The following is a 27,633-nucleotide window of genomic DNA, read 5'->3' as shown; positions in this document are numbered from 1 at the left end:
AAGTATAATGAGCCAGTCGCCAGACTCTATATTTTGTGTTGGAAGGTGGAGAATAACAAAGTGTTCTTTGTTAAGTCCTTCTACGAAAAGATTCTGGTTAGGGAGGAGGATAGCTTTACATTTAGTTCGGTTTGGATACCTAAGGTGCCAAGGAAGGTGTGTTTCTTCACTTGGTAACTGCTAGAGGGGTGATATTGATGATGGAGAATGTTAGGAAGCAAAAGATTGTTTCCATACGTTGGTGTTTTCTCGGTAAGGAGGCAGGTGAGGACTGCAAGCTAGCCACGAGGTTATGGCGGGATATTTCAAATGGTTTGGCGTTTCATGGGTAATGCCAAGATCTGTGAAGGAGTTGTTGTTCAAGTGGAAGAGTGGAGTTATGAGAGGAAGGCACAAGGTGTGGAATGTCACTCCTCTCGCTTTGATGTGGGTCACTTGGAGGGAGAGAAATAGGACAACTTTTGAACGGGTGGAGATGAATTTTGCTCAATTAAGGAGTAGCCTCCATTCCCTTATATTTTACTTGTGCACCCATGTAGTTCCTGTTTGTATTGAGGATTGAGGTGCTTTTGGAGAGAATCATATTTTGTAGGGTTTCCCCTTTTTTGGTATGCCCCTTGCATATAGCCAAGTTGACCTTGTTATTATTAATGAAATCTTTTACTTGATTAAAAAAAGATAATGATAATAATAGTAATATTAATTATAAAAATATAAAAAGATTTTTGATAAGACTAGAAAAGAGAGCAAGCATTCTAGATGTGATCTCTTTCTGCTTTTCTTAGTTTCTACATCCAGGGAAGTCTCTTTGTTAAAAGCTCTTGGCATTCTTACTTTGCTTTTTGCCTAATTAGTTTTGCATTAGGGTGACTTTTATGCTTCGGCCTTTAATAAAACTGTTAATGAGCCTTGTATTTTATTAATAACTGTCAGAATATTTAACCAATGGGAATTGTGAGAAATATAGGAGAAAAATATTATTGAATTGTGTATGTACATTATTACACAAAGTCCCTATTTATAGACTCTACAATACAATTCTTTTGCCAAGTAGGATACTATTTACTATTTCTATTACTACTACTATTTATATTCCTATTAATATTCTAAGTAGGATTGTATATACCTATTCCTATTCTAACACTCCCCCTCAAGCTAGTGCATACAAGTCATATATATGCCTAGCTTGTTACAAATGTAATTAATACAAGGACCGATGAGGGACTTGGTGAGATATCTGCAAATTGATCACTCGACTTCACAAAATTAATAATCAATCTCAATGTGCTTAGTATTCTCATGAAATATTGGATTTGATGTATAATGCCAGTCAATCTCAATGTGCTTGGTCTTCTCATGAAATACTAGATCTGATGCATATGTCGATAAAACACAGAGTGATAATTTCTTGAATTGCAGTGTTGAACTTTCCAACCCAAGCTTAAGAAGATTATTTCACTTCATAGAGTGGCTTACACAATCGACATACAAGGCTAGCAGACTCCCCCTGAGCAACAAAATCAGGTGGTTGCTCTATATAGACTTCTTCCTCGAGATTCTCGTGGAGAAAAACATTCTTAATGTCAAATTGATTAAAAGGTCAATGGAGAACGACAACCATAGATAGAAAAAAGAGACATGTGTTATTTTAGCCACGGGAGAGAAAACATCACTCTTATCCAACCCAAATATTTGAGTATATCCTTCTTCTTCTTTTTTTTTTGGCAAAAGTAATTTGAAACAGAAAGAAAACACTGCAAAAAAGCTTAGATTTGTCGGAAACAATGCAATGGTCGTTGGAAAGTGCATGAAATCTGGTATAAAATATATGGAACGTCTCAAAATCAAGAGATGAGTAGATTCTAAACAAGAAAGTCAACGTAAAACTGGCCGGAACATGCTCATGCGCTGGATTATTAGATTTGATGGCTGAAAGTGGTCAAAATCTGAGAAATAAAATTATATGGGTAGGAATGATGGCATGACCTTATTGAGAAAGAGAATGATATGGGTAGGGTCGGAATGATTGCACAACCCTTCTGGAAAATAGAAATTATATGGGTAGGATCGGAATGATGGCACGACCCTACACAAATATGAAAGTAGTCCGAAAAATTACACGGTACTACGCAGATTAAATATGAAAAAGTAGTCACCGGAAAGATGCACAGTGCTACGCAAATTAGATATGAGAAAATAGTCATCAGAAAGATACATGGTGACCCTGACTTTTGCTAACATAATCATTGGCCAGACGGGCGGCATATATGGGTAATAGCCACCCGCCGACAGCGGAGGCTCTTTGATTCTCTACCAATATCGTAGAGGCTCTGATAACATGTGAGAAATATAGGAGAAAAATATTATTGAATTGTGTATCTACATTATTACACAGAGCCCCTATTTATAGACTCTACAATGCAATCCTTTACCAAGTAGGATACTATTTACTATTTGTATTCCTACTACTATTTATATTCTAAGTAGGCTTGTATATACCTATTCCTATTCTAACAGGAATAATTTGACAAAACATCATGCTAAATTCTTTTCTTTAAAACAATGATGTTGTTCATACCAGCTTGTGCACCTTGACTATTCCACCCAGTACCTGATGATAAACTATCTTACCACTTATTTTGTTATCATAGAGTTCTAGCCGCATCCCTATAGTGAATGAACTATTATTATAATTGGTATAATGCATATTTATTTTTAGAGATGATGATACGAAGGATTAATATAGCCAAAGCCAACTAATTCCAGTTTGAGGTACAATTGATAGTTTGACGTATTTATTTCATTTGTTTCTTTCATATATTTTCCAAAGTTCTATTAATGGCCAATTTTTCTGGTGACCAATTTTGATACCAAAAAGAGAGTGCAGTGAGAATGTTAGAGCCATTTCTTGGTGCATATACTTCTAGCAACATGTAAAACAATACAAACCTTTTCCTTTGTTGGTGAACCATAGAAAATGAGGAAGCATGATTATTATTCGTAAGATCCAAGATCAGCACAGAGTCCTGTTTACATGGAGGAAAAAGTAGATCAGAGCAGGTCTACAAACAAAAGCCCTTTGTTTAAAATGTACAAATGCTATGTGCATGTGTGTGTCCGTGTGAGGACACGAGTATTATTATATCCAGAAGCATAAATATGCACATATTTACTTCAAGAACATCTACCTTTTCCATTACCCAACCACCTTGAACAAATAACATCAGATATATAGGATTCCGCACATCAGCAGAATATATGTGCACAGTCTCCCGTGATGCCATAAAACCCCGATGTCGCTCTACAGTGTTTCCATCTTTCAATTTTTCCCAGATTGTAAAGTCAGCTCCGCAAGGAAGCCGATTCTCCAACTTCAAGGGAGAACTAATTGATAGCTTCCAATCATAAACCGGGGCATTTAGCTCTGTATGCAGAACTGATGCATCTGTACCAACACAGAGCCAAAGCTGCTTACCATTGCCACCAGGACAACACAAAAGTAGATCCATTTTCTCAAGCTGGTTTAGCTTCAGTGCAGAAATAGGTATCTTGTTTCCATGCCTTACAGTATTTTGTCGAGAAAATGTACTGCTCTCAATAGGCGTTTGGTCCTTACCCAAGGCGAAGGCAGAGCCCACAGCTATAGGACGACCCCATGAATAAGGAGTCTGAGAATAACCAAGGCAAGGACGGACTTGTAAACAGTGGTTAGAGCCCTTGGAGATGCATGCCCAAGGTAAGATAGCCGAAGAACCAGGACAAGTAACAATATTGTCTGTGTTATTTGCACCCCTCTCCTTAACTTGCTGCCTTGTACGAGTCCAACGTCTTCGACGTACAGTATTGTGAGCTGACTTTGTGCTACACTTGGGAGAATTTGGTGGCCACCTCAAGATTTGAAAGTCAGGTCCATAGGCCCATCCATCAACGTCAACAAACTGAGATTTGTCAACAGTCCAAGACGATATCCATTTCCATCCAGGAGGTAGGGTAGGTTCAAAAAAGTCCTTCATGATAGAAGAGAAAGGTCAACAAAAGCTAATCAACATTAACTAAAAGCAGAAGTCAGGAAATACTCACATTTGAGGAATAGGCGAAATCCCTAGTGCTCCACTGCCCTGGGTCTTTTACACCAGAAGCTGGATGATTCCGTTGATTCTCAAAAATCTCTTCAACATATATACTATAATTTCGACCTTCTGAAGACAGATCTTGAGTATGAATCATGGACTCATGACATGATGAAATATCCAATGTGATATCTGAGTCATTGCTAACTGTAGCGAGAGCCCGGAAAATAACATGTTTTTTTCCATTTTTGGTGACAACCTCCAAAGCCACATAATCATCGCCCAGTGTTTTGGTGACCACTGACAAGGGTAGGAAGGAGCGGATGCTCTCCCATGGACCTTTAGGTGAAAGTCCTACCCAAAACCCTATATCACTAGCACCAGTCTTTTCTCCCTCGTCATTTTCATAGTTTAATGCTATTTCCTTCTCAAAGTAAGTTGTTGAGACAAAAAGGCAGCCGCAAGAATTTGTGTCATTACTGTTAAGTTGGCCCTAGAAATGATATTAATATGAGTACACAAGGAGGTAATATTGACCACAATAAAATTTCCAAGTCGAGATGCATTCCTTAATAAAACGAGATGGAAAAAAAAATCTACACATATGAAGTACTGTGATATGTTTAATAGTGTGGGGAATTATGGGGGAAAAACTACAGAATAAAAAAACGAACCAAGACGAAAGAGCCAGCAGTGCAACTAACCCTTTTTCTTAGAGGATAACATCCAAAGTTTTCAACGTCAGACACTTGATGCAGCATTCTGAGTGAAGCAACCTTCTTTAAAATACTTGGACCATGTCCAACGGAAAATGACGATGCACCAACAACCTCACCTGTGTTGACCAGATTCAAACTACAAATTTTAGAATCAAGCAATTATAATTTAATTAAAAAACAAAATTCAGCCTTGCTGATCTGATTTTGAAGAAGTCAACCTACTATTTAGCTTTTCTGAGACCAAGAAAAAAATATTGTTAAGGAGATGGAGTAGAATGAAGGAGGCTAAGGTGCACTGTAGTGATAAAATTAGCTAAGAAAAGAAAAGAAGAACTCCAAATCATATGACTATCTGCAACAAAGAAATTTTAAGTTCCGCAAACTACTGCATTTATCTGATGAATAGTCCTTCAGAAAGAAGATACTTCATTTTCAGTTAAGCTATAGAAAAACTAAGCAAAATTGAGTTTCTCCCCTCCAGTTTTGATTAGTCTGAATCTGAATGCACATTTGAATATTAAGATGTGCATTAAGATTGTCTGAATCTTAATTCACATGTGATGTTTATTTTAATAACATCTGAATATAGAAAAATTGTCTTTAAAGGGGCCGCCTGGTGCACTAAGCTCCCGCTATGTGCAGTGTCCAGGGAAGGGCCCGACCAAAAGGGTCTATCGTACGCAGCCTTACCTTGCATTTCTGCTAGAAGCTGTTTCCAAGGCTTGAACCCGTGACCTCCTGGTCACATGGCAGCAACTTTACTAGTTACTCCAAGACTCATTATTTTTAAAAAAATAAAAAAATAAAAAATTAAATTGATCTAACATTATACCAATAAAATATTCTTAAATAATCAATGACAGTAGGAGGTGATGATCGCTAGGGATAGTGGTTGTGGAACTGATTGAGGATTGTGTTGGGTGACGGTAGTTCTTGGTAGTAGCTAATTGTGATTGTGACTGACAATAGTGATTAACAATGGTTGTTGATTGTGGTAGATGGTGGTGGAAACTAATAATTGTGGTGGACGAGAGTGATGGCCAAAGGTGATGGTGATTAACTATAAATAGTGGTGGTTGGTTGTAGTGAATGTCGTTAGTGATTTTGAAATGGTGGTCGGAGGTGATAAATTGTAAATGGTTGCTAATGATGGTGACAACTGACTTACATGATTTAGTGGTGGTGGTGGTGGCGGTGGCTGATGATAATGGTTTCAGGTGGTGGGTTGTGGTAGTTGATAATGGTGGGCGGCGGTGAAAATAGATGGACTAGCGATGACCTGCATGCCATTTTTGTAGAAACCTTTGAATATGCATCTTAATGATTCATACTCATTAAGTGGTAGTAAATTATAAGAACAAATGGACTGAACGATTAAGATTCAGACCTAAAAAACAAACGCATTTAATGACTAAGATATGAATGATTAAGATCAAGACCTTCATTAAGGGCAAACAAACGAGGCGTAAAAGCAAAATATCAAAATGCCAAGGGAGTTTCAAAATATAACTTTCCAATTACCTTGACAAATCAAGCAGAATAGGAGTTTATATGGAAGAATTATATGCTTGAAAGCACCAATTTACCTTTTCCAGCCTTTGCAGAAAGGTTTGTCACCTCCACTTCCAGCTTTGCCAGCCCCTATAAGAAAATGCAAGGTTGATTACAAGAATGACAAATGCTAATCGGAAGTGCCAAAAGGAACGTAATCGTAATGCTCCCAGTACAGGTGGAGGATTAGGACCGGAACAAAATTAAGAATTTTCATGTAGGAGCATGTCTTCAGGTTATTATGGGATAGAACAGGTTTTTGAGCATTCTGTTTAAGACTGCCTTATGGTGTTCAAGAATAGCCTTGAAAGACCTCCAAAGATATGGGAAGGGCTCTACTAAAACAGTTATACATATCCTCCATCTTTTTTTTTTGAAACTGGCAAAAACAAAAAACGAAATTTCGTAGAAGTACACATCTCTCTTTATTCCGATCAGCCGATTACCTTCAGAGGAACTTCAAATATGAAGAGTTCACTCCATTTAGCAGTGGCTTCATCCACATTATTTTTTCTAGTAATTAGTGGCTTCACACATTTGGTCCTTGCACTCTGAGGAAAAAGCTTTTGTTGATTTGAATCCTGATTCTCCACAACCAAGCGCAAAGCGCAGAAAAAGTTATGGCTATTGCCGTCATCATTGACAGGCAGACCCTGTTGGAGAGAGAAACAAAATGAGAACTCATAAGTAACTAAAGTTCATTGACAGCAAACCGCACTCATAGAAATCAGTAGGTCGACAACCTTGGCTTCAACTATCTGAACAGCAGCATAATGTCGAGGTTCCCTTGATTCATTGGCAACATTTAATCTATCAGAATACCTTGTAGGTGGAATCCATACAGAAACAGAATTATCAGGAGGCAGTAACTCAAATGCATCTGAGATTTGCTCAACTTTTTTCAGGTACATATCACATCCAAGTTTATTTTCAACCACCACCATCCGAAAATCATCGTCATCAAGTGCCACAAAACTAGTATTATCTTGATGTGCATCCCCACGAAGAGCTTCCTGCAGAAGCAAGAAATAATCAGAAATTGAAACATATCAACAATGACTGAAGAATATCTTGATCATCACACATTGTCACCTTAATCTTAATTGCTTTCTTCTCGAGTTCTCTCTGCTTTCTCCATGACTCAACAGCTTGCCCCAATACATCAAGATTTGCCGCACTCAGATTTACGTTTAAAATACTGGTTGCAGCAACTCTTACCCTTGTACCAACTCTGGAAGGCGGATGTAAATTGGTCTCATAAGTCTCAAACCTGTAAAATGAAGAATAAAAGTTGTGGTAAAGCAGCAAAAACAGAAGAAAAATGAGTCAACATAGTAACAAAATGACTAAGGGTGGATGGTGAAAGATATTACTTAAATATTCCATCAAAAGGTTCAACAAGTGGCTCCCACGCTTCTAATTGTGTGTTGAAGGTGGATGCAGCCATTGAAGAAATGAGAACAGCATTCATTGCCTCTAATCGCCCATGTGTTGCAAGCTTAATATTGGTGATTGTTGCATCAAAAAGAGGTGTCACCTGTAATACATAAATGCACTGATAATCAGACAAAAAAGGAGAAAAAATCATATGGGTCAAGAGAGTTTGTTGAGGGCTGCAGACCATTCCACATAAGCTGTCCAATAGAGTCACAGAAAAGCATCTGATTTTCATGTCAGCTGTTATGTTGTCTCTTGTCTTTGGCTTCACTGAATCACCAAGAGTAAATGCCAATCTACTAGAAGGTTTTTTCAGATCAGAGCGAGCAAGGAAAGTACAAGCCTGCAATGCAGTACAAGATGATTGTGTGATCAAGGAAAGTAAGCAGCAGGTCAAGAAAGTAGACATTCCAGGAGAATATATAGCAACAATGCAACAGATACTAAAAATTGAGGATGATTAAGATGCTGTAACAAAAGTGGTCATCCAGAAGACAGTATCTCTGACCTGATTGTCAACTTTCCAAATGCTCCAGCACTGAGAAGCCCTGGAGCCTGAAGATCTTGAAATGGGCATCTCAAGAACATTAGCTTGACTAACAAGATCCATCCTTGGGCAGCAAAAGTTATCCAAATTGGGTGCTTCATTGCTACGTGTCACTACACATCCCAAAGCAGCGTAACCAGGAGGAGCAACTGGGTACCAGAAGAAAGCTTCCTCCAGTCCTTTGCCCGCAATATGAGCAACTTTTGTAAATTGCACAGCCTTTGCAGAAAGTTCAGGGTTGTCAGCCTTGAACATTATACCCAGGGGAGGTGGTTCTAAGCTGAAACAACGAATGATCCCACATGTCAAAAAAAAAATTGTGCTGGTGTAAAGCGGGCAACTAAATATCAACTGAAAGGAAAGCAAATTAAGTGTTTACCCTTCAGTAATACAGTCACCCAGTACTGCATAACCAGGACGTCTTATAGGTCTCCATATAGAGACTGCAGGGCGGAGATCACTACCCCTGTCCCACCAGATCCGCTCAAAGTTTGGGGTTGAAATATAACAAGAGGTTGCTTTAGAAATCGATCTGATAATGTCCCATCCTGATGAAGTTGCACTCTGTTTACTTGGCTGGTGATGCAGGTGCTCGCTCTCACTAGTTAAATCAACAGTAGGTACTTTTAATGAAGAAGTGTACCAGCTTGAGCTCCAAAGAAGAAGATTATTTAGATCAAAACAACAGCTTTTCTGAGGATGACTACTAGTTGGATGGGCGTAGAATGACCCAAGAGCATTATCCAAACGCCAAATACTGTAACCTGATGTGAATGCAGTATTAGCAGCAACACTGAAGATACATTCCAAAAGCTTCGTTGATGTTACCAGATCAGAACGTATGCAATGAACTATGTGATTAGGAGGTGGTTGTGTTCCTGTATGAGCAACACAACCCATTGCGACATATCCAGGTGGCGCAATAGGCAGCCAAAGAGAACAATCACCAACATCTTGTGCCGTCTCAGATCCTTGAATGACAGAAAATAGGCCTATCAGCCTGAAGTCAAGTGGCTTCCTGACACGCCCATACATATTGCTCACAGCGACAACTGCTTGTGAAGGAGGATTGGGTCTGAGAATGAGAAATTATATGCATTAGGCAATACATCAAAACTTTCCAGCAAATAGCAAGTCCATTAACATGCTCTTCGAAAGGCAACAGTAGAAGCAGTTGAATGACACAAGAATACCAAAGAAAAACTATGTCAACAAAAAAATCTACTATGTTTCATAAAGATGTTTAAGTACACATGACAGTTGAAATGAAATTGAACTTGTAATGACTGAGAAGATATTTCAGGGCATATGGATGGAGGAAACATCTAATTAAAAAAGTTCACAGTTTACAACCATACATCTTGCTGAAGGTTCATGGTTTAATCTTAGTCTACAAGCTACGGAAAACCTGAAGCAAAATTACGCACCCCAGAGAAGAAAATGCAATGCTTTACTCTCCAAAAAGGGTCCTTGTCAACAATTTTTTTTGTGCATATCAGTACTCAACCAGCAAAGTAAAGTTCCATTTTTTACTTTAATTGTTTATGATTTTATGCATGGTAATTATTCTGTTGGTGCAGAAAAAATGAAATCCTAACAGTGCTTTAGAGGATCATTTAACTGATCAATCTTCTGAAGGAACAATATAAAAGGGTGTTTTACTTGCCCATAGTTATCTGATCAATCTTCTGAAGGAACAATATAAAAGGGTGCTTTACTTGCCCATAGATATCCAGGCGTCTTGGATGCTATTATGGAGTATCACCAGCATGATATTTAAAAGAATAGAAAAAACTACTACATAAGTTTCTTATTTCAGCAAAAACTCTCATAGAACTATATCAGAGCAATTTTTTTTGAGAAAAGTAACAAATGTATTCATCAGCACCAAGTTGGTACTGGAATCAATATTTTATATCAGATCACTTTGGAGCAGGGGGAAATCATTATCACTGAAATTGTACCATTATCAATCCTATTTCAACTCAGCCAGATGAAATGAGAGCATCAATCTGACATCCTCCAAAAATATATTAACCAAGAATCAGGTATCAACACTGAAAATATTGCATTTGAATTCGCAAACAAAGACAGAAAGCTATAGATAAATCAAGCGCATGCACATTTTATGGCTTTTCTAACCTTGATGTGACACAATCTCCCAAAATAACATAGTTTGACGGGGCTCTGGGTCTCCAGAATGTGAGGTTGTTAAGACGCCCGTGTTCTGCAGAAGTGCAATAGAATCAAACATCAAGATCTATTACAACTAGATTAACGAAAACAAACTTGTAAGAAATGGAAAAAGAAACACCTCTGGGACAAACCCAAATTCTATCAAATTGAGTACAAGGCAACAGGGGATCAGCACTCCCAAAATGTAAAGCTGCGGTTGCCTGATTCTGCAAATTGAGCAGAAGAGAGACAACACCAAGAGAAAGGTGGGCACATATATCCGTTGACAATAAAGAAATATTTGTTTTATCCTTAACAGAAGTATATCCGCCAGATATATCAACTGGATCAAGAATAACAAGACCAGAACCAGCCTCAACCGTTAAATCCTTTACAAGTCCCCGGATCCATGTATCATTTTCTTTTGCTGCATACCTGTTGCATCAAATCAATAAGTATCTGGAAAATGAAGGAGGTACATAACTATGCTGCTCAACGTGCTCTTCGCCTGTTCGCTACTTTTAATGAGCTTCTCATCATTCAGACCGTAATGATAGAGTTATAGCCACAGTGAAACAAATGGTATGACATTAAAAGTGCCTGACAGTGTGCAAGAATGGAGAGAGACGAAAGAACACCCCATTCTTAGCATCAAAATCAGCTGTTGTCTGGATATAAATGCAAGTAAATAACAGGATCTGTACACTGATGATTTACTTCCTCATTATACGTACTACATTAGGGCAAACATAAAACTACACCTCAGTATGGCCAAATCTTATCAGCCTCCAGTGATAACATGCTCATACTTATTAAAAAAGAAAAACTGGAAAATAAAAGATAGCTTTTAGTGACAAGGATCTTACATGAAGTTAAGGTCCATTTTCGCCCGGAGGAGTTTTTCACCATGAGCAAAGTCATCCAAAGATAATTTACTGCTATCAAAAAATGTGAACTCCGGAGAGACAACCTAAGAGAGGCAATATAACAATCAATCAATTATGCCTCAATCTAGGAAAAAAAAAGTAAGAACCAGAATGATATTGAAGAGTGTATTACTCTGCAAATGAAATCAATGAATACCAAGATAACAAGTTGAAAAAGAAAAATAAGTCCTACTGATAAACTATCGAACATGAATAGTGTTTGTAGGGAATTAATTGAAATCAGATTACAAAGATCCAAATATCCATCCCTAACAATGTACTGATTATGACCGAAGGTGAGGACAAAAAGATGGAAAAACTTTTTATGTTGCTATCTTGAGTTGGAGGGGGCATGTTAGATATTTAGTCCCTCTTCTGAACATTGCCCAGTCACTGATCCAGAAAGTCTTCTTCTTGATGCTATTTTGACCATTGAATTTCCTGTCGGTGTTCCCAGGGAACAAAAATTCTCCTCATGAATTCACCATGGAGCCATTATACCATTATTCTGCACGCACCTCAACTGATACACTACTAGGAAGCCTACTATGGACCACACGCACAGGTTCGGATTGAACTTGTAAGATGGAGCAGATGGGCTCACATTGATGTTATTCCTATGCTTCAATCACTCAGCCATTTCACTGGCGACGAGAATAAATAATATTGTGTGTTTAGATACGTTGAATTTAAATAGCTGAATATTGGAGAACATTACATAATATTTTCTCGGATACTGCAGAATATTATGCATTTATAGTAGAATACTTAACTTGCTAGAATTAGAGAATAAATACTTACTATATTGTACTAATTTAAGACTAAGGAACACTTCCTGTACATTGTTATTCAAGAAAGTCATTAAGAAGTCTTTTCTTTTCTCTCCTTTCACGGTTCTGTATAGACATACAAGATTATAGGGTACGGTTCGGGAGCCGAGCCCCTGCGCTTTCTCGAATTCGCTTTCCGTGGTGACTCATCAGATTCTAGAGTGAAACCTTTAGCTTCTCTCACTCCATATGACCAAAATAACCCACAAAAGAATGTTCGAGTTTAGGACCCTCATTCTTTTCTTTACAGCAGCTAGAGCTCTAGCTGTGTAAATCAACCTTGTATACTTGATGGGTAAAGAAATAGTTAACATTAATACTAAAGACTGAAAGCCCTCTAATAAAATTAGCTAAAAGATGGTTAAACCTATGAAATCTATTGACGATGCATTTTATCATTTTCATAAATCAATATCACTAGTAAGGCACACTGCTTCACATCTTGTAAAAAGGTACTCAAGCATTCTCATGTAAGCAAACTCCATCACACTTCCAATCATTCATACACATCTACCCCTAGCCGCACAGAAACAGGAAAACAGTAATTTTAAGATTAATGGGATATATTTTCCAGAAATGAGGTCGATTATAACCATGAAATAACACTTGAGAGAGTAGGAGCTCGCATAATAAATTCAATTAAGATACTAACAAGAAAGGAAGAACAAACTCAGTTTTCAGGTGGTACGTCTTAAAGTTAGACAGTGTTTGCTTTGTTTATTTATTTTTTGACCCTTTTGTTGCTAGGCACCCAATTGTGTTCAGTATGTGCAAATGAAGCTAATCATGAGAATTATATCCCAAAGTACAACTAGTCTGGAAATATATAAACAAAGGCATGTCATTTCCACAATTTACATATGAAGAAAAAATATATATATATTAGATCGCAGAGAGAATTTTAAAATAATTGATTTACCTGGGCCTCAAAACTGTAACTTTGTATTTTACTAGATCCATTCGGATCAAAGTCGGAAGCATCTGAATTATATAACAATTCTTCCATGGACTTCATACTTTCATCATTGTCAGAATTACTGTCAGAAATCCTTACATCAACACCATCTTCTTGGCAGACCGAGTAGCTGCTTTCGTTGCTTAGGTAAGTATATCTCCTTAAAAGCAAGCCATTCTACATAATAAACATATTAAAAGGCACGAGGTCATTTTCACAGGACTACAAGCTTTTCCATGACTAGGAAGATGGTCATGCACCTTCAGTATTCACAAATGCAACAAGTCAACACAAAAAAATAATATTTAAGTGCAGCATAATGGGTGCTCTCCAAATTGACATTATCCAAGCCAGTACTGAGGCAGAGTAGTTGGTACCTCAATTTTCACATTCACAAATCTCAGTCTCTTGCCACGACCAATAATGATAATATGTTGAATTCCCGGTGAGTGGAACCCCTTCACTTCTAACTTATCAGTCAAGCGTATTGTTTTTCCACAACCATCATAGGTGTACTCATCAATCCCTACAGCATCCGCAACTAGCTGTCTATAGGGAGATAATAATACTAAATCCTCTTTCTGCTCATAAAGAGGCGTGGAGAGGATTATGCTGTTACTTTGACTAATCGGATCATTCTTCGGATCCATCATCTCCTCTCTACCAGTCATTGCTCCCAAAGATGGCACAAAAAATTCACAAACAGATAGTAAGAAGTCTGGTACAACAAGAATACGAGGCTGCTGTATCCGTAGAACAAATGATTGGGATGCCAATCTCCATCTGCAGTCCATCACAACCATTGTTGAAGTTGGAAAGTCAACACCAGTTTCAGGAGAGTTCTGTCGATGAGCTTCAATGCATGACCCAAGCATCAGCCTCATTTCAGCCTTTGTATCTGGGCGAATATCTAAAATAGAAAATTTTGGGATAGTAATGTAAAGGTCAGCCTCCGATAATGATGTCATTCGGTAAGACACCCAAAGATCTTCAAGCTGCAAAAGACAATGACTACAGTAAGGTAAAATGTGACAAGGATACAAATTGCAATGATACAATGACCAAACAACAACTTGCTACTGAAAGAAAAACAGAAGAGAATGGGAGAGAAGACAGTAACTAATTGTTAGACTAAGCTGAAATTAGACTCTTCAAGTTGAGACCGTACACATCATAATTTAGTGTCACATACAAAATGACTCACCGCGACATGAGCCAAGCATGACCCCTCATGAGCGTCATTCCACAACTCCAACAAGGCATATCCCACTTCCACAGCCATTATAGTAACCGTTCGTGATAGGAGTATTTGGCTGTTTACATTCACTTTATCAGCTAGCATTTTTATTGTATCTTTTGAAGCAGAAGTGCTGTTGCGGAAACTAGGTGGAAGTGTCGGATTCTCTGAGAAATTCATGTAGAAACAATCAAGAATGACATTATATTCTTTATCTGTCATCATTCCATGTAATAATCCAACCTGTTTGAAAGGTTCAAAATTAACATTAAGACTTGTAACATAAGGAATCAAAAATCATATTCAAAACTCTACTTTTGGGATCTTATGAAAATGAGAAAATAGCATTTGCTGAATCAATAAACCTCTGCCCAGCAACAGCCAAATAATGGTAAACTGACTTGTATATAAAATAACAAGCAATATGAGTCACAAATAAATGTCTTTTACAAAAAATAATAACAGTATACAATCTTAAGAAATTAATATTACACAGAAGGTACTACGAAACCACTAATAGAAAGGTTGCTGACAGAACACAACCTTTACTTCCAGAACAAATGTTGGGACCTTCCTGAAAACATCTCGCAAACTGCGCCGAACATAAACATGAATATCCCTGCCTTCACGTATCATTGGTTTGCCTATACGTCCATTAATTCCCACAGCCATGTTAATCCCCAGAATCTGAATGTTACAGAAGATTTTAGAAAGCACTATTTTTTATTCCAGAATTGTTGACCATTAAAAGCAGAAATCAATTACCTCTGCGTCAAGAATATCAAGATGGACAGCTGAAGGATCTTTTTCGGGAAACCCAAACCAACGAAATTCATTTTGGACACGCAGATGGCCAAGATCAAGTTGCATGAAGCTGCACACAAAGGAAACATATTTGTCATTGCAAATTAACCTGGAGAAAAATCAAGAGAACGAGTAAACAAAAGCCACAAGTGCTAAATCCAAGAGAAAAGAAAACCTTTGTACTTCATTCAAGCATACAAAGAATTTGCTAAAATTCTTTGGCTAACAACGAGCAAAATATATGTTCAACAAAAAAGTCAGGATAAAAGACAAGGAAAAGATCAAGCACCACTTTGTAGAACACAGTGACAATGGTCAGCTGAACATCAAATTATGTATACAAATATTTTACATGAACCTTATTCTTGCTTTAGTTAAAATATATGCACACACAATTAGCTAGCCGATTGGATGATAGAGAGAGCAATGTTAGTCAGGATTCGTGGAAGTACAGGGTGGGAAGAGATGGTTAATTTCAGTGAAGTCATTTTATCATAAGCTTCTAGCGAGGATTATAAGTTTGGATTCCTAGGACACCAGGAAAGGTATGTTTTCACTTGGTTGGCAGCACGGGGAGTTAGATTGAAAGTTTAAAATTTGAGAAAAAGGGGGATTGCATATCTCAACTGGTTCTTCATGTGCAAATGTTCAGCTGAAGATGTGGACCATTTTTACTACATTGTGGCAACTCAGTTGTGGTATGAGATTTTGAGATGGTTCAGGATGCAATGGGCAATGCCAAGCACAGTGAAAGAGGCACTCTCCAACTGAAAATTTAGAAAAAGGAAGAGAAGTCAAAGAGCCTGAAATATTGCCCTACTAGTACTCATGTGGCACCTGTGTAAGGAAATAAACGGAGAGCTTTTGATGGAATATAGAATGACCATGTACATTTGAGAAATACTTTCAGGTTCCAGTATCATACAATATTGTGGATTCTCTACTTTTTGGCATACTGCTTGTATACAGGTATATGTAAAGCTATTTATGAAATTAAATTAGTAAAGAAAATCGCCCAGGAAATAAACCATCAACCTTCAGTCCAACCAATTGGGAGAGGAATCAATAGATTCATTTTAGGGACGTCCCATTAATTATAAAAAAAAAAATACTTTACGAAAAAATGATAGAGAGAGCATAAGACTAACAAAAAGCAGTGAATAATTAAAAATACAGAAAAACTGGTAAAACAAACAGGAGTCATCTTAAGAAGAACAATTATGTGTAAGTAAGCCTGTGAAATTTTAACATGGAGAGAAAGCTATAAATAGAAGTAACTTAGTTCCAAGGACTCAATAGAGAGAAATAGACCTCGATTGGGAATTTAACTGTCAGAATCATAAACTCAGAGACAGTAAGAGTTGGGATTGTCAACAATAACCGTGAAGATGATCTTTTAAATGGCATTCTAATATTGTTACCAGTGAGCCACAAATGCCACAACATTCCAACTTGAAATTGCTTAAGGAACAATTCAATATTATGTTGCATATCCATCAAGGAAATATATAAAGAATGCAATAGCATAACTTCCTGAGCATAACAAGGTATTCCCAACGGAAAGTCAGAACCTTCTGTCATAACTTCCTCAATTTTGGAGGGTTTTTGGTAGTGCCAGATTCTGGACACCACCAAGACTTTCTGTAACTTTTCTAGTAGGAGCTCTTGCCCGATAAAGACAAAAATAGTGCAAGAGAAAATGGCAAAACACTGCAAGATCATCATCCACAATGCCCTATTATCATCTTTGTAGCACATACAATCATTGGGTCAAGCATGGTTCAGTTAGCTTAAGTACTTCAGGAATTAGTGATAAGGTGGTATATTGACAGATACTTGTAAGAAAAAGGTCAAAAACAAAAAAACACGTCTACATCAATGTACACAAAAAAACAGCATAGCATCAAGCAATGAAGTCATTGTAAAAGTCCTAATTATCAAAGGTCCTCAGGACTTTGGTTCAGTAGTAAGAGCGCCATGATGATATCATGAGCTCGCAGGCTAAAACCCTGGTATGTAAGTGGGAAAGGGTGGAGGAACAAACCCATTTCAAGCAATTGTCGAGCCGTGCACCGAAACATCAGCAAAACAGAGACAAAGAGTCGAAATTATCTAAAGCTATTGCATAAAGTCACTTCCTATTTTAATGTGAGGCATCTCAGTTTCAAGGGAAAAAAATACTCTTAATTGAGAAATGCAAAATGCAGACAAATCAGAGTTTGAATAACTAAATAGCTGGAAGATGACATTCAATGTTACGCATCCTATTCTCTAGGACAGACAAACTATAAATTGGAAAACGCATAATATAGACAAGCTAGAGTTTGAACAATTAAAGATAGCTGGATAATGACTGACTCTTCACTTCTGGAATTCCTTGGGACAATTATTAGGGGGGTGTCGAGTGAAAGGTCCAGCTTTATTGCAGAGGCGCCATCGACCTCATATTTCTGAATCAACCATTCAATCCCCCCGACCTTATCAACGAGTTTAATGGCTTCCTCAGTATGGGGAGTGGCAAGCTCCATGAAATATGCAGTAATCTGCAGGTTTAACAAAGCATCCCATATAGTTTACATGTACATAATAGCAGAATACAAGTTTAATGCTAGGTCACAAGAAGCAAAAGGAAAGAGCAAGTTAAATATGTTAAAAGAAATAAAACGCTTACCTCTTGAACAAATCTATAAAGGAAAACTATACGAACTGCTGAAAGCCGACCACGCAAGCTGTAGTCATATCCTTCATAATCATCATCTTCTGTACTATGAGACTTAAATACAAACTGAACCAGGGGAGAAACCATCTCAGTAGACAGTAATGAATTTATATTTTAAAAAGATATAACAAAAAGGTAGCCAGGACGGAGCCCAAATGCAATATATATATATATATATATATATATATATATATTTAATCAAGTCCTTTTCCTATGCTTCTATTGAGCCGCGGGTCTTTCGGAAACAGCCGTCCTACATTGGTAGGAGTCAGGTCTGCGTACACTTTACCCTCCCCAGACCCCACGATGTGGGATTTCATTGGGTTGTTGTTGTTGTTGTATATTTAATCAAGTAAATATATTTTGATTAATGAAATGGTAAAATAGTCATGTAAAGAATTCGATAATGGGTCTAACTCAACCCCAAAAGCTAGCTCAAAAGGCGAGAATTTCCCAAGCCATATAAAAGGACCACCCATCCCATATTTGACCGATGTGGGACTTCTTCAACGCCCATCCTCACACCCAGGCTTAGACATCTAGAGTGTGAGCAATTTTAATATGGATGCCCAACATCGTGAACGGGAATTGGGATGGGTCCTGCTTTGATACCATGTAAAGAAATGGATCTTGGACCTAACTCAACACCAAAAGCTAGACCAAGAGGTGAGGATTGCCCAAGCCATATAAACAGAGCACCCATCCATAATTGACCGATGGGACTTCTTCAACAGGCCACATACAAGAGGTATACCCAAAATAAAAGAAAATCTATAAAAGATATGATTCTCTACAAACGATACCCAATCTTCTATACAACAAGGAACTACATGGGTGCACCATATATCAGTAGGTGATTCTGAGAAATTACGTGAAAAATTGGACAACTGACTTTCGTTGATAAAAAAACTGGTAGTCTAAAATTTCTGTTCAGAGAATAACTGAATACCTGAATGAGCGATTCAGCCCCTTGATTGCGAATATCGCATAGCCAACCCCATCGCTGGTCTGAGCCAAGCGTTAGATCACATAGCCTGAAGTTCCCAAGGGTTCCTTCTATGGAGGTAGAACTTGGATGAACCTTGTTAGATATAAAAGTAAAATATCAAGACACAACAAAAAGGCACAAATTCTAAAGCTGGGATCAGACCAGGAGATAGAAGGAATCCAACAGAAATGTCTCTGAATGACCAATCAAAATTCAATAGAGATAAAAAGCAATATGAATTTAATATCATGCAAGGGGCGCACCTTAATATCCAGAAGAAAACTTTCTTGCACAAACATAGCAAGCTGAGAACCATCCTCCTTATTGAGGAACACTGTAACACTGTCGACATTCATGTTGAGGACAAACACAACACGGTTTTTTCCATGACCAAGCAACCCTTTGACATGTGTTTGGCCCAGTTCTTCTGTTTTCTCTTTGATCACTGAAGATTCATCGGGATCTTTCGGGAGATCTTTACTAGTTACCATGTTATTTCCTGAACTCAGATCAAAGCCAAAATCGATCAAAGCAACAAGAGTAGGTCTGTTGCAAAAGAATTCCAGCTTGGACATACTAATACTCATCTGAAAAAATTTGAAGGGTAAAGCAACAGTTAAGTGAAGTTCAGTATAAGGAATCTCTCCAGCTTTTGCTCCTCTTCAAGAAAGCAATGTTTAAGACAAGTATGCTACCTGCGTATCTATGCCATCATAGTCAGGGGAATCAGGATGCCGTGTTGTAAATGTTAGAGAGACAAAATCAGAGTCATCAGACCCCAATGCCTCATAGAAAATATCACTAGCAAGACTTCTTCCCCTTGATAGCTCCTTCTCAGGGGTGGTAGCTTCAATGGAATCTGTAAAGGACAAGAAATCTGGCAAGGCATCCTTGAAAATATCATCCTCGTCAATTGCCATTAAAGGTGGCTCTTTCGCATGAGGTTCCAAGGGATCAGAGCAGCTGGCAGCACCATGATCCATTAAAACAGAGCAAGCCAGATATTGGAGACCCGGACATAAAGAACCTTGAAGTTCATCCTTAATTTTCAAAGAGTGTAGTTTCATCTTAACTGCCAAGTCGCCTTCAGAATGCAACACACGCACCTGGTAAAGAATAAAACTTCACTTTATGTTCAATTTCTAACACAAAGATGCACAGTAGCAAATGATTTTCAGTTTAACTGGTCAAAGCTAAATTGTGGGAGTTTCACAAGACCACATGTGAAGCTAAATTGCCAACGGGGTTGTTGATAACAACAATCTGTACAGAGAAAAGGGTTATCGTCCAACATGAACATGAGTAAAGTCCACTATGCTGGAGTCTCTACTGAATACATAACATGCAGGGTAGTGGTCTATCAGACAGCTATTGCAGTGTATACAATACAGTTACAACAACAATAACAACAACATACCCAGTGAAATCCCACTAAGTGGGGTCTAGAGAGGGTAGGGCGTATGATGAAACCATAACAGTAAATACAAAAGCAGTGTAGCACCTATTAGAAAGAAACAATAGCAGCCGCAAAATAGTGTGATAATCCAAACACAGTACACAACATATGACGATAGATAACAAAGGCAAGACAACACTATACCCTTATTAACTTCTACCTTAATACGCGACCTCCACTCCTTCCTATATAGAGTCATGTCCTCGGTAATATGAAGTTGCGCTATGTTCTGTCTAATGACCTCTCCCCAATACTTTTTTTGCCTAGCTCAACCCCCTACGCGTACCTCCTACAACCAACCTCTTGCACCTCCTACACTGGAGCATTTGTGCACCTCCTCTTCGTATACCCAAACCATCTCGGTCTCGCTTCTCCTTATCTTGTCCACCACAGAGGACACTCCCACCTTCTCCCGGATGACGTCATTCCTAATCTTATCGCTTCTAGTATGCCCACACATCAATCTCAACACTGCTCATGTTCCTAATACAATAGAGTTATGAATCTTAATAATATTTTCCCATGCCTTTATTTCACAAACCCCTATGTTCCAACTGGGAATTTTGACTTTTATCCGTGAGAGGAATGGCATTTCCCTCTCCTAGTCTTCTTTTCTCCCCCATCATAATTCACCACGCATATCAACTTTTTAGCCTCAGTTTCGCACCCTACGTTTTAATTTTTCATCTCCCCTTCTCATAGCTTGTTATTTTTTGATTGAACTTGTCTCCTCTGCTACATCCTCAGGATCATGTCAAGAACTTCATGTTCAAACCTACTATAGCTCCAAAAGTCTTGCATGCTTCAACCAACATCACTCGGATGTCTCAATTACCGTCGAATTATCCTATGAACACCGAAATCGTACAAGAGAAGAGAAAAATAGTTGTCGAAGGAATGCAATGAGTACCAAATTGCAAGAGACATCAAAGAAATCTCTACAAGCATCTCGGATCATTTTGAAAAGCTTGAAACACCACAGATGAGCCAATAGACCAATCACATTCACAACCACGACAACATCCCTTCTCTGGTTGAAGCAACCAGATTTCTAACACCATCTATCAAGCAGAAGATAGTTCCCCCCAACCATATTTGAGTCCTTTACCAACATTCGCAAGGCTGCACCTCGCTAGCGAAACGAAAGACAAACGTTTTATCCCCCATCCCTGAAACTTTCGGCCAGAGGTCACATCCCACGTGTCAGTAGCCCATTCAATAATCATCTCCCTGTTACCAACCTTGTTCTCATATCTCCCAACTAAGTCTTCAGAAAATCCTTTCTTGCCTCGATATGCCTCCCTGAAAGCCTGAAAGTGAGCTCAAAGCCTTCGTCAATTCTCGCACTGTCCCTCTAAGGTCAAAGCTGGCTACCCTAGGACTCCTCTGTACGACAGGGAGTCCATCTTCATAGCTTCTAGAGAGAAGTATACATAACAAGTTGCTCTATCTTGAATGACTACCTGATAAAAGTAATTTACTTTTTTTTATATAAAGGTCCTATTCAGATTTCACTACTCGTTGTCTTTTACTACAGCACACACCACAATATTATGTTTAAGTCATTACAGATGAGATGGTTAATCAATCCATGAAGCTGTTAAATCATCACTATTTAATCTATAATGAATGTACATTACTATGGCAGAATCTAACTTAAGAGAAAGGAACTTCAAACGTCATAGGCCTCTTGATTGACCAGGGATTGAGGATTTGATCAAAGAAGAGAAAATAAGTTTTTAAAGACGCTGACTTAGAGAAAGGCAAAGTTCTTCATGAATTAAAGTAAAATGGAGCGAACTTAGTTTTACTCCGCGAATGGATTATTTTTCCAAGACTTGCACACAGAAGCAGCAACGCTTGGTTCATTTCATCAATCATGCTCATCTCATGCATCAATAAAAAACCGTTTGAAATCTCTCCGCACCCCCACCCCCACAAGAAAACACTGGCAAATAATTTACCTGCGCAAAACCTAAAAAAACGAAATTACTATTTAGAACACAATAAATATAACAAGAACCAGAACTTGTACTAATGTATAGGAAGTCAGGAAAACCTTTCCACCAGCAGCAAGAACATCAAGAAGTAGTGTCTCATCAAGTCTCTCTGCCAGATCATCTACAGCCTGCAAATTTGATCGGAAATGAAATAGAAGAAGAATAAGTCTTTGTAGATACAACTACTTGAATCATCATGATGGAGGACAAGAGCAAAATATTTTTATACAAAATATGGACAAAAGAAAGATTAGCAGGGACGATATCCTGACAACCAACCTTTACATATAATGATAACTTCATCTCAATCAGTGTTCCATTAACAACAAGCTCTGCTGTCCTAGCATTTACAGCTCGAGATTCCGCAATATCCATCACGTCATCACCTAGTTCTCCAAGTATGTCCATTGGAGGAGGAGCCTAAAACCAAAGACATGTAAAGAAAGTATTGAGTTAGGTGGTTATAGGATGTAAGACAGAGAAGAACGAAAAAAGCAATTGACGTTATTTGCATAATCATACAGAAGCTCGATAAGTGGCTTTTGTAAGTTCTCTCAGCCAAGTAGCTTTCATCTCCTCATCACGGAACTCTAATATCATGGTGTTAGAGGACTCCAGAACCTAATGAAGAAAAGTAGAACACAAAAAAGGAAGAAGAGTTGCACATAGACTCAGAACCTAATGAAGAAAGTAAAATACATAACAGAAAGAACAAAAGAAACACATTGGTGGTGGTATCACAATATTTACAACGAATTAAAATAAATGAGAAAGAGCATTATTCATCCTGTACATGCAGGAACAATTAGTGTTTAAGGATTAATTTAGCCACATCTACTATGTGAGCATATAGCTAAAGCACAAAGGTTTGGTTGCAATCATGGAAAGATTTCATCGGAATGAACCTGTTACAGAAATGGACCTTGGCCTAACCCAACCCCCAAAAAGCTAGTTCATGAGGTGAGGATCACCCAAGATCATTTAATAACAACAACAAAAACAACATACCCAGTGAAATCCCTAAGTGGGGTCCGGGGAGGGTAAGATGTACGCAAACCTTACCACTACCTCATGGAGATAGAGAGACTATTTTCGAAAGACCCTCGGCTCAAAAGTCACAGTCCCAAGTAAGAGAGAAAGACAATATATATAGCATAATGGCCAAAATAAAACGAAAAGCGATCACCCAAGATCATTTAAAGAGACCAATTTTTTCGTCATCCCACATATGTGAAACTCATGTTACACCCCATACTTTTGTACCTTGGAAGGTTCTTAAGCTTCTTAAGTTTTTGGAAGGATTCTTAAGTTTCTTAAAGCTTCTCAAGCTTCTTAGAAGTTACCATGGGAGCCGGATAGTCCATAACGCTATCAAACAACTCTAAGGAAGGGAGAATGTGACACCTCATGATAGGGAAGATTGGAAATAGCGTTGTAAGAATCCGGAAGAAGTTGGAGACCAAATAATGAGTCGTAGGACTCGACTTACTTATGTAAGCTACCAACTTGGAAATCTTACATACTTAAGCTATTTGAGTACATACCAAGCTTACGTAGCAAGGATTACATAGGTTCGTAAAGTAAGACGAGATTACGAACCCACGAGGAGGAACAGAGAATGACACGTGGCAGCAAGCGAGAGTGTCACGTGGCAGCAGCTGGAGCAATGGGGTGGACCCCCACCTGCCAGCAGCCTATGGTAAGAGGAAGGGATGTGTTGGCCCAATGAGGGCTTAACACGTGTCACCACTTAGGGCTTGACATGTGTCACCACTTAGGGTTTGACACGTGTCACCCCCCTAAAGTAGCCTATATATATGTTATGACTCATTCTTATCTACAAGAAAGTCATTTATCTTCCTAAGAGAAAGAAAGAAGAGAAGAAAAATCTAGAACTAGAGAGAGAGTAGGTTCGGCGAAGGAGAAAGAAAGGTAAGTCTCCGATTTCGTTCTGTGAATTAATTATCTAGGGTATACCACGATGTTATGAAGATGTTAGTAATGTAAATTTATGGTTTGGAGCAGCACCAAAACGTTAGCAAGCAGCCACAAAGTTTTAGTTGCGCTAAAGGAACTTCCAAGGCAAGTTTTGGCGAATTTGACGAGTTTCAGGCAAGGTAAGGTTTTCTCTTTTGAACTAGAGTTTATGATGTTGTCATGAGGTGTAATACATGTCTTAAATGAGGTTGGAAGTGGAAAAATTGCATAACGATGCTTGATGTTAAAAACAAACTAAATTGAAGTCGTTATAGTTAAATCAAAGTCGCGTAGTACGTTGTGATTGTGGGCTGCGGTTGTAGCTGGTGTGGTTGTGTGTTGCAGGGCTGGAAAGGGTTCTAAAAAGGGTGTGGGTGCTGCTGGTTGCAGCCACACGACCCTCCGTTTGGTATGGTTAAAGATTTTGTGAAATAAAGATTAAAAACTCTATTTTGATATCGTAGTTTGGAGCTAGATGTGTGGAGCTTGTATTGTGCAATGTTGAAGTGATTTACTTGTAAATATGCTGCTGGTTGTTGTTGTTGGTATGGTTGTTGATATTTTGGCCGAGTCGAAATCTCGGGGATGTTGAAGTTACAGGGGAAATGCTGCCCGATTTTCGGTAGCTTCGGAACTAGTAACAAACTAGTCGAGGGTAATGGATAGGAAATGACTCCTATTAGTACTTGGTTGTAGAGTGGGATATTGAAAAGTGAAAGGCTATTAACTTTAGTATTACTTTCATGTCAAATAGGTTAAGGAGGTATCAAGACAAGACGGATTTCAATTAATCCCTAAAAAGGTATGTGAAGCTTTCTCTTGGCATGTTTTTGACACAAGTATGTAAAGCTACCCTTCTTCCCTCTTGATATGTCTTTGACATAAGTACGATGTTATAATGCTATGATTACTCACCGAGTCCCACCATGGGCCGGGTACGTTATATGATGGTATGGTAAATAAATGAGAAAGTTATGATACCGAGTTCATGACGGACCGGGTACGGTATATGTATATAATGACTCTATGAGGGAAAGTAGAGGGTATGTAAAGCTTATTCTCTTCCTTCTTTTGGCATGGCCCATAGAAAGCCAACGGACGAAGAATGCACAAAGTCTACAAGAAGCTTTATTCTTAAGTACACTAGGATGGCTAACGTTTTTAATTTCCTAGAACTTATGTCCTTTTGCCTAGATTCATGTGAAAGTGTCCAACCATCCTAAGTTGGTATAATTTATGTTGTGGTATAAAGCATGACTCTTATTCACTCCTTCAAGCTAGGACTCTTCCAATAATTGAACTATGGCTTCTCAAGTTTTTCTATACCTTGAGAGGTAGTAAGTAGGTAAAGTTACTCTTCTTTTTTTGGCATGAACTTTATGAAACGAATAGATGAAGTATATGTGATCCCAAGGAAGTCCCCATTCTCAAAGCCACTAAGATGGCCATTTTCTTGACTTCCAAAAGATATTTTATTACGCCTTGATACGAGTAGATGATTTCAAAAGTGCTACTCTGATGCAAACCATAATGACACTCCAAAGGTACTTGTTATGGCGATTGTCCTAATTTTTGAATGATAGTTCATTTTGATTATTTCAATAAGTCTCCAATGATGATTTAAATTGCATATGGTTACTCACTACTCTACTCGTGTATACCGTAACCCTTCTATCACCGAGTCCCGGGCCGGGTACGAAATCGTGCGTAGTTCACTGCATTATCCACCAAGTCTCTCATTAAAAGGTCGGGTACGTTAATAAAGACATGGTAATGCAATGACATGATCCACTCACCGAGCCCCTCACTATAGGGTCGGGTACGTATGTATATATATGTGATGATGTGATGTGATAAGGTGGAAATGGCGTCGGGCCTATGATGGCCTACAATTATGATTCACCGAGCCCCTGAAAGGGCCAGCTATATTATATATGTGAGCATGCATATTTGCTTATGATTTACAAGTATAGGTGCAGTGCCTTCTTAAGTATCACATTTATTTCCCTGACTCTCTCTCTACTTCAGTTATGCTTTATATACTCAGTACATATGTCGTACTGACCCCTCTTTCTTCGGGGGCTGCGTTCATGCCCGTAGGTACAGACGTACGTTTTGGAGACCCACCAGCTTAGGAGTCCTACGAGCAAGTTCGGGGGAAGCTCCATTGTATCGGAGCCTAGTTGTGGTACTGGTCTCTTGATTTGTACACTCGTTTTGTCTATTCAGGGGTACGGCGGGGCCTGTCCCGCCTTATGTTATCATTATACTCTTAGAGGTTTGTAGATATGTGTGTGGGTTGTATATGGGTTACATAGGTATGTATGTACAGTCGTGCGGATATAGTTTATGTTTTGGGGAGGTATCCCCCGTCGTGATGGCCTTGTCGGCTTATATGTTTTCTTGCATGTTGTATACTGTGACTCAAACAGGGGACTGGTTTGCTTATAGCTGGCAAGGGTATACGCGAGTGTCCAGTTCGGGCACCCATCACGGCCTACGGGGTTGGTTCATGACAACTCAACACCCCCGCATGCCCAAAACAGGACATCTGGAGCGTGGACAAAATAAGATTGGGACCAAACATTAGATGAACAATAAATTAGGATGGGCCTGACCCTGATACCATGTTAAAGAAATGGACCTTGAGCCTAATCAACCTCAAAATCTAGCTCATGAGGTAAGGATTGCCCAAACCATTTGAAGAGACCAATTTTTTCCTCATCCCACCAATGTGGAACTCAACAGAATCCTTTTCCTAACAAACCAAAACCATCAAATATTCAACTCGTTTCCTAACAAAGGTGTATTCAAAGTAGATATTTTTATAAGTATAATCCAACTAAGAAGCCTGTGTTTTAGCTTGTTAGGCTCTAACTCTAGTGTTTATTTGAAAGATGTTAAAGCAATAAGTTACAAGAAGAAACAAAGCATTATCCTACACCTCCTAAATACAAGCCCACTCCTATACATTTGAGCCTATGTAAAAGATCTAAGCCCATTAATTTTCAAAAATTAAACCATGTACAGAAGCCCCTTTATAGCAAAAGACCATTAGATGGTTACAAGTGGAGATGAAATTTGTAACAAAGATTTGTATCCTTTGAGAATTCCAAGCAACTCTATCTAGTCAATCAAATTTATGATAAGATAAAATTGTGTGAAATTGTCTTTCCTTTGTCAAAGGATGATCAAATCCTTGTTCCCCATTTCTTTTTTGATGGGTAATTCCAATTCCACTA

The 27,633-nt window shown here is 38.4% G+C and overlaps 1 protein-coding gene across 1 annotated transcript in view; it reads right to left on the bottom strand.

The window, feature by feature from the left end:
- The window catches only part of LOC129882114 (uncharacterized), a 91,648-nt gene that overhangs the window by 15,586 nt on the left and 48,429 nt on the right, over positions 1-27,633 (bottom strand). Inside the window, exons 23-50 of the mRNA XM_055956268.1 lie at positions 22,937-23,035; positions 22,694-22,834; positions 22,474-22,542; positions 19,654-20,064; positions 19,222-19,545; positions 18,920-19,051; positions 17,923-18,036; positions 17,610-17,794; positions 15,213-15,321; positions 14,991-15,134; positions 14,415-14,690; positions 13,588-14,205; positions 13,175-13,387; positions 11,366-11,469; positions 10,639-10,934; positions 10,467-10,551; positions 8,704-9,399; positions 8,286-8,604; positions 7,962-8,120; positions 7,714-7,877; positions 7,433-7,610; positions 7,084-7,353; positions 6,787-6,993; positions 6,376-6,430; positions 4,775-4,905; positions 4,081-4,563; positions 3,189-4,007; positions 2,950-3,026 (exon numbers count right to left, since the gene is read on the bottom strand). Coding sequence (XP_055812243.1) covers positions 2,950-3,026; positions 3,189-4,007; positions 4,081-4,563; positions 4,775-4,905; positions 6,376-6,430; positions 6,787-6,993; positions 7,084-7,353; positions 7,433-7,610; positions 7,714-7,877; positions 7,962-8,120; positions 8,286-8,604; positions 8,704-9,399; positions 10,467-10,551; positions 10,639-10,934; positions 11,366-11,469; positions 13,175-13,387; positions 13,588-14,205; positions 14,415-14,690; positions 14,991-15,134; positions 15,213-15,321; positions 17,610-17,794; positions 17,923-18,036; positions 18,920-19,051; positions 19,222-19,545; positions 19,654-20,064; positions 22,474-22,542; positions 22,694-22,834; positions 22,937-23,035 — 6,878 coding nt within the window. The remainder of the gene's footprint in view (positions 1-2,949; positions 3,027-3,188; positions 4,008-4,080; positions 4,564-4,774; positions 4,906-6,375; positions 6,431-6,786; positions 6,994-7,083; positions 7,354-7,432; positions 7,611-7,713; positions 7,878-7,961; positions 8,121-8,285; positions 8,605-8,703; positions 9,400-10,466; positions 10,552-10,638; positions 10,935-11,365; positions 11,470-13,174; positions 13,388-13,587; positions 14,206-14,414; positions 14,691-14,990; positions 15,135-15,212; positions 15,322-17,609; positions 17,795-17,922; positions 18,037-18,919; positions 19,052-19,221; positions 19,546-19,653; positions 20,065-22,473; positions 22,543-22,693; positions 22,835-22,936; positions 23,036-27,633) is intronic.

This window comes from Solanum dulcamara, chromosome 3 (assembly GCF_947179165.1).
Source record: "Solanum dulcamara chromosome 3, daSolDulc1.2, whole genome shotgun sequence".
NCBI lineage: Eukaryota > Viridiplantae > Streptophyta > Magnoliopsida > Solanales > Solanaceae > Solanum > Solanum dulcamara.
Note: the sequence above shows the minus strand (reverse complement) of the source record. Positions and strands in the feature narration are given on the sequence as shown.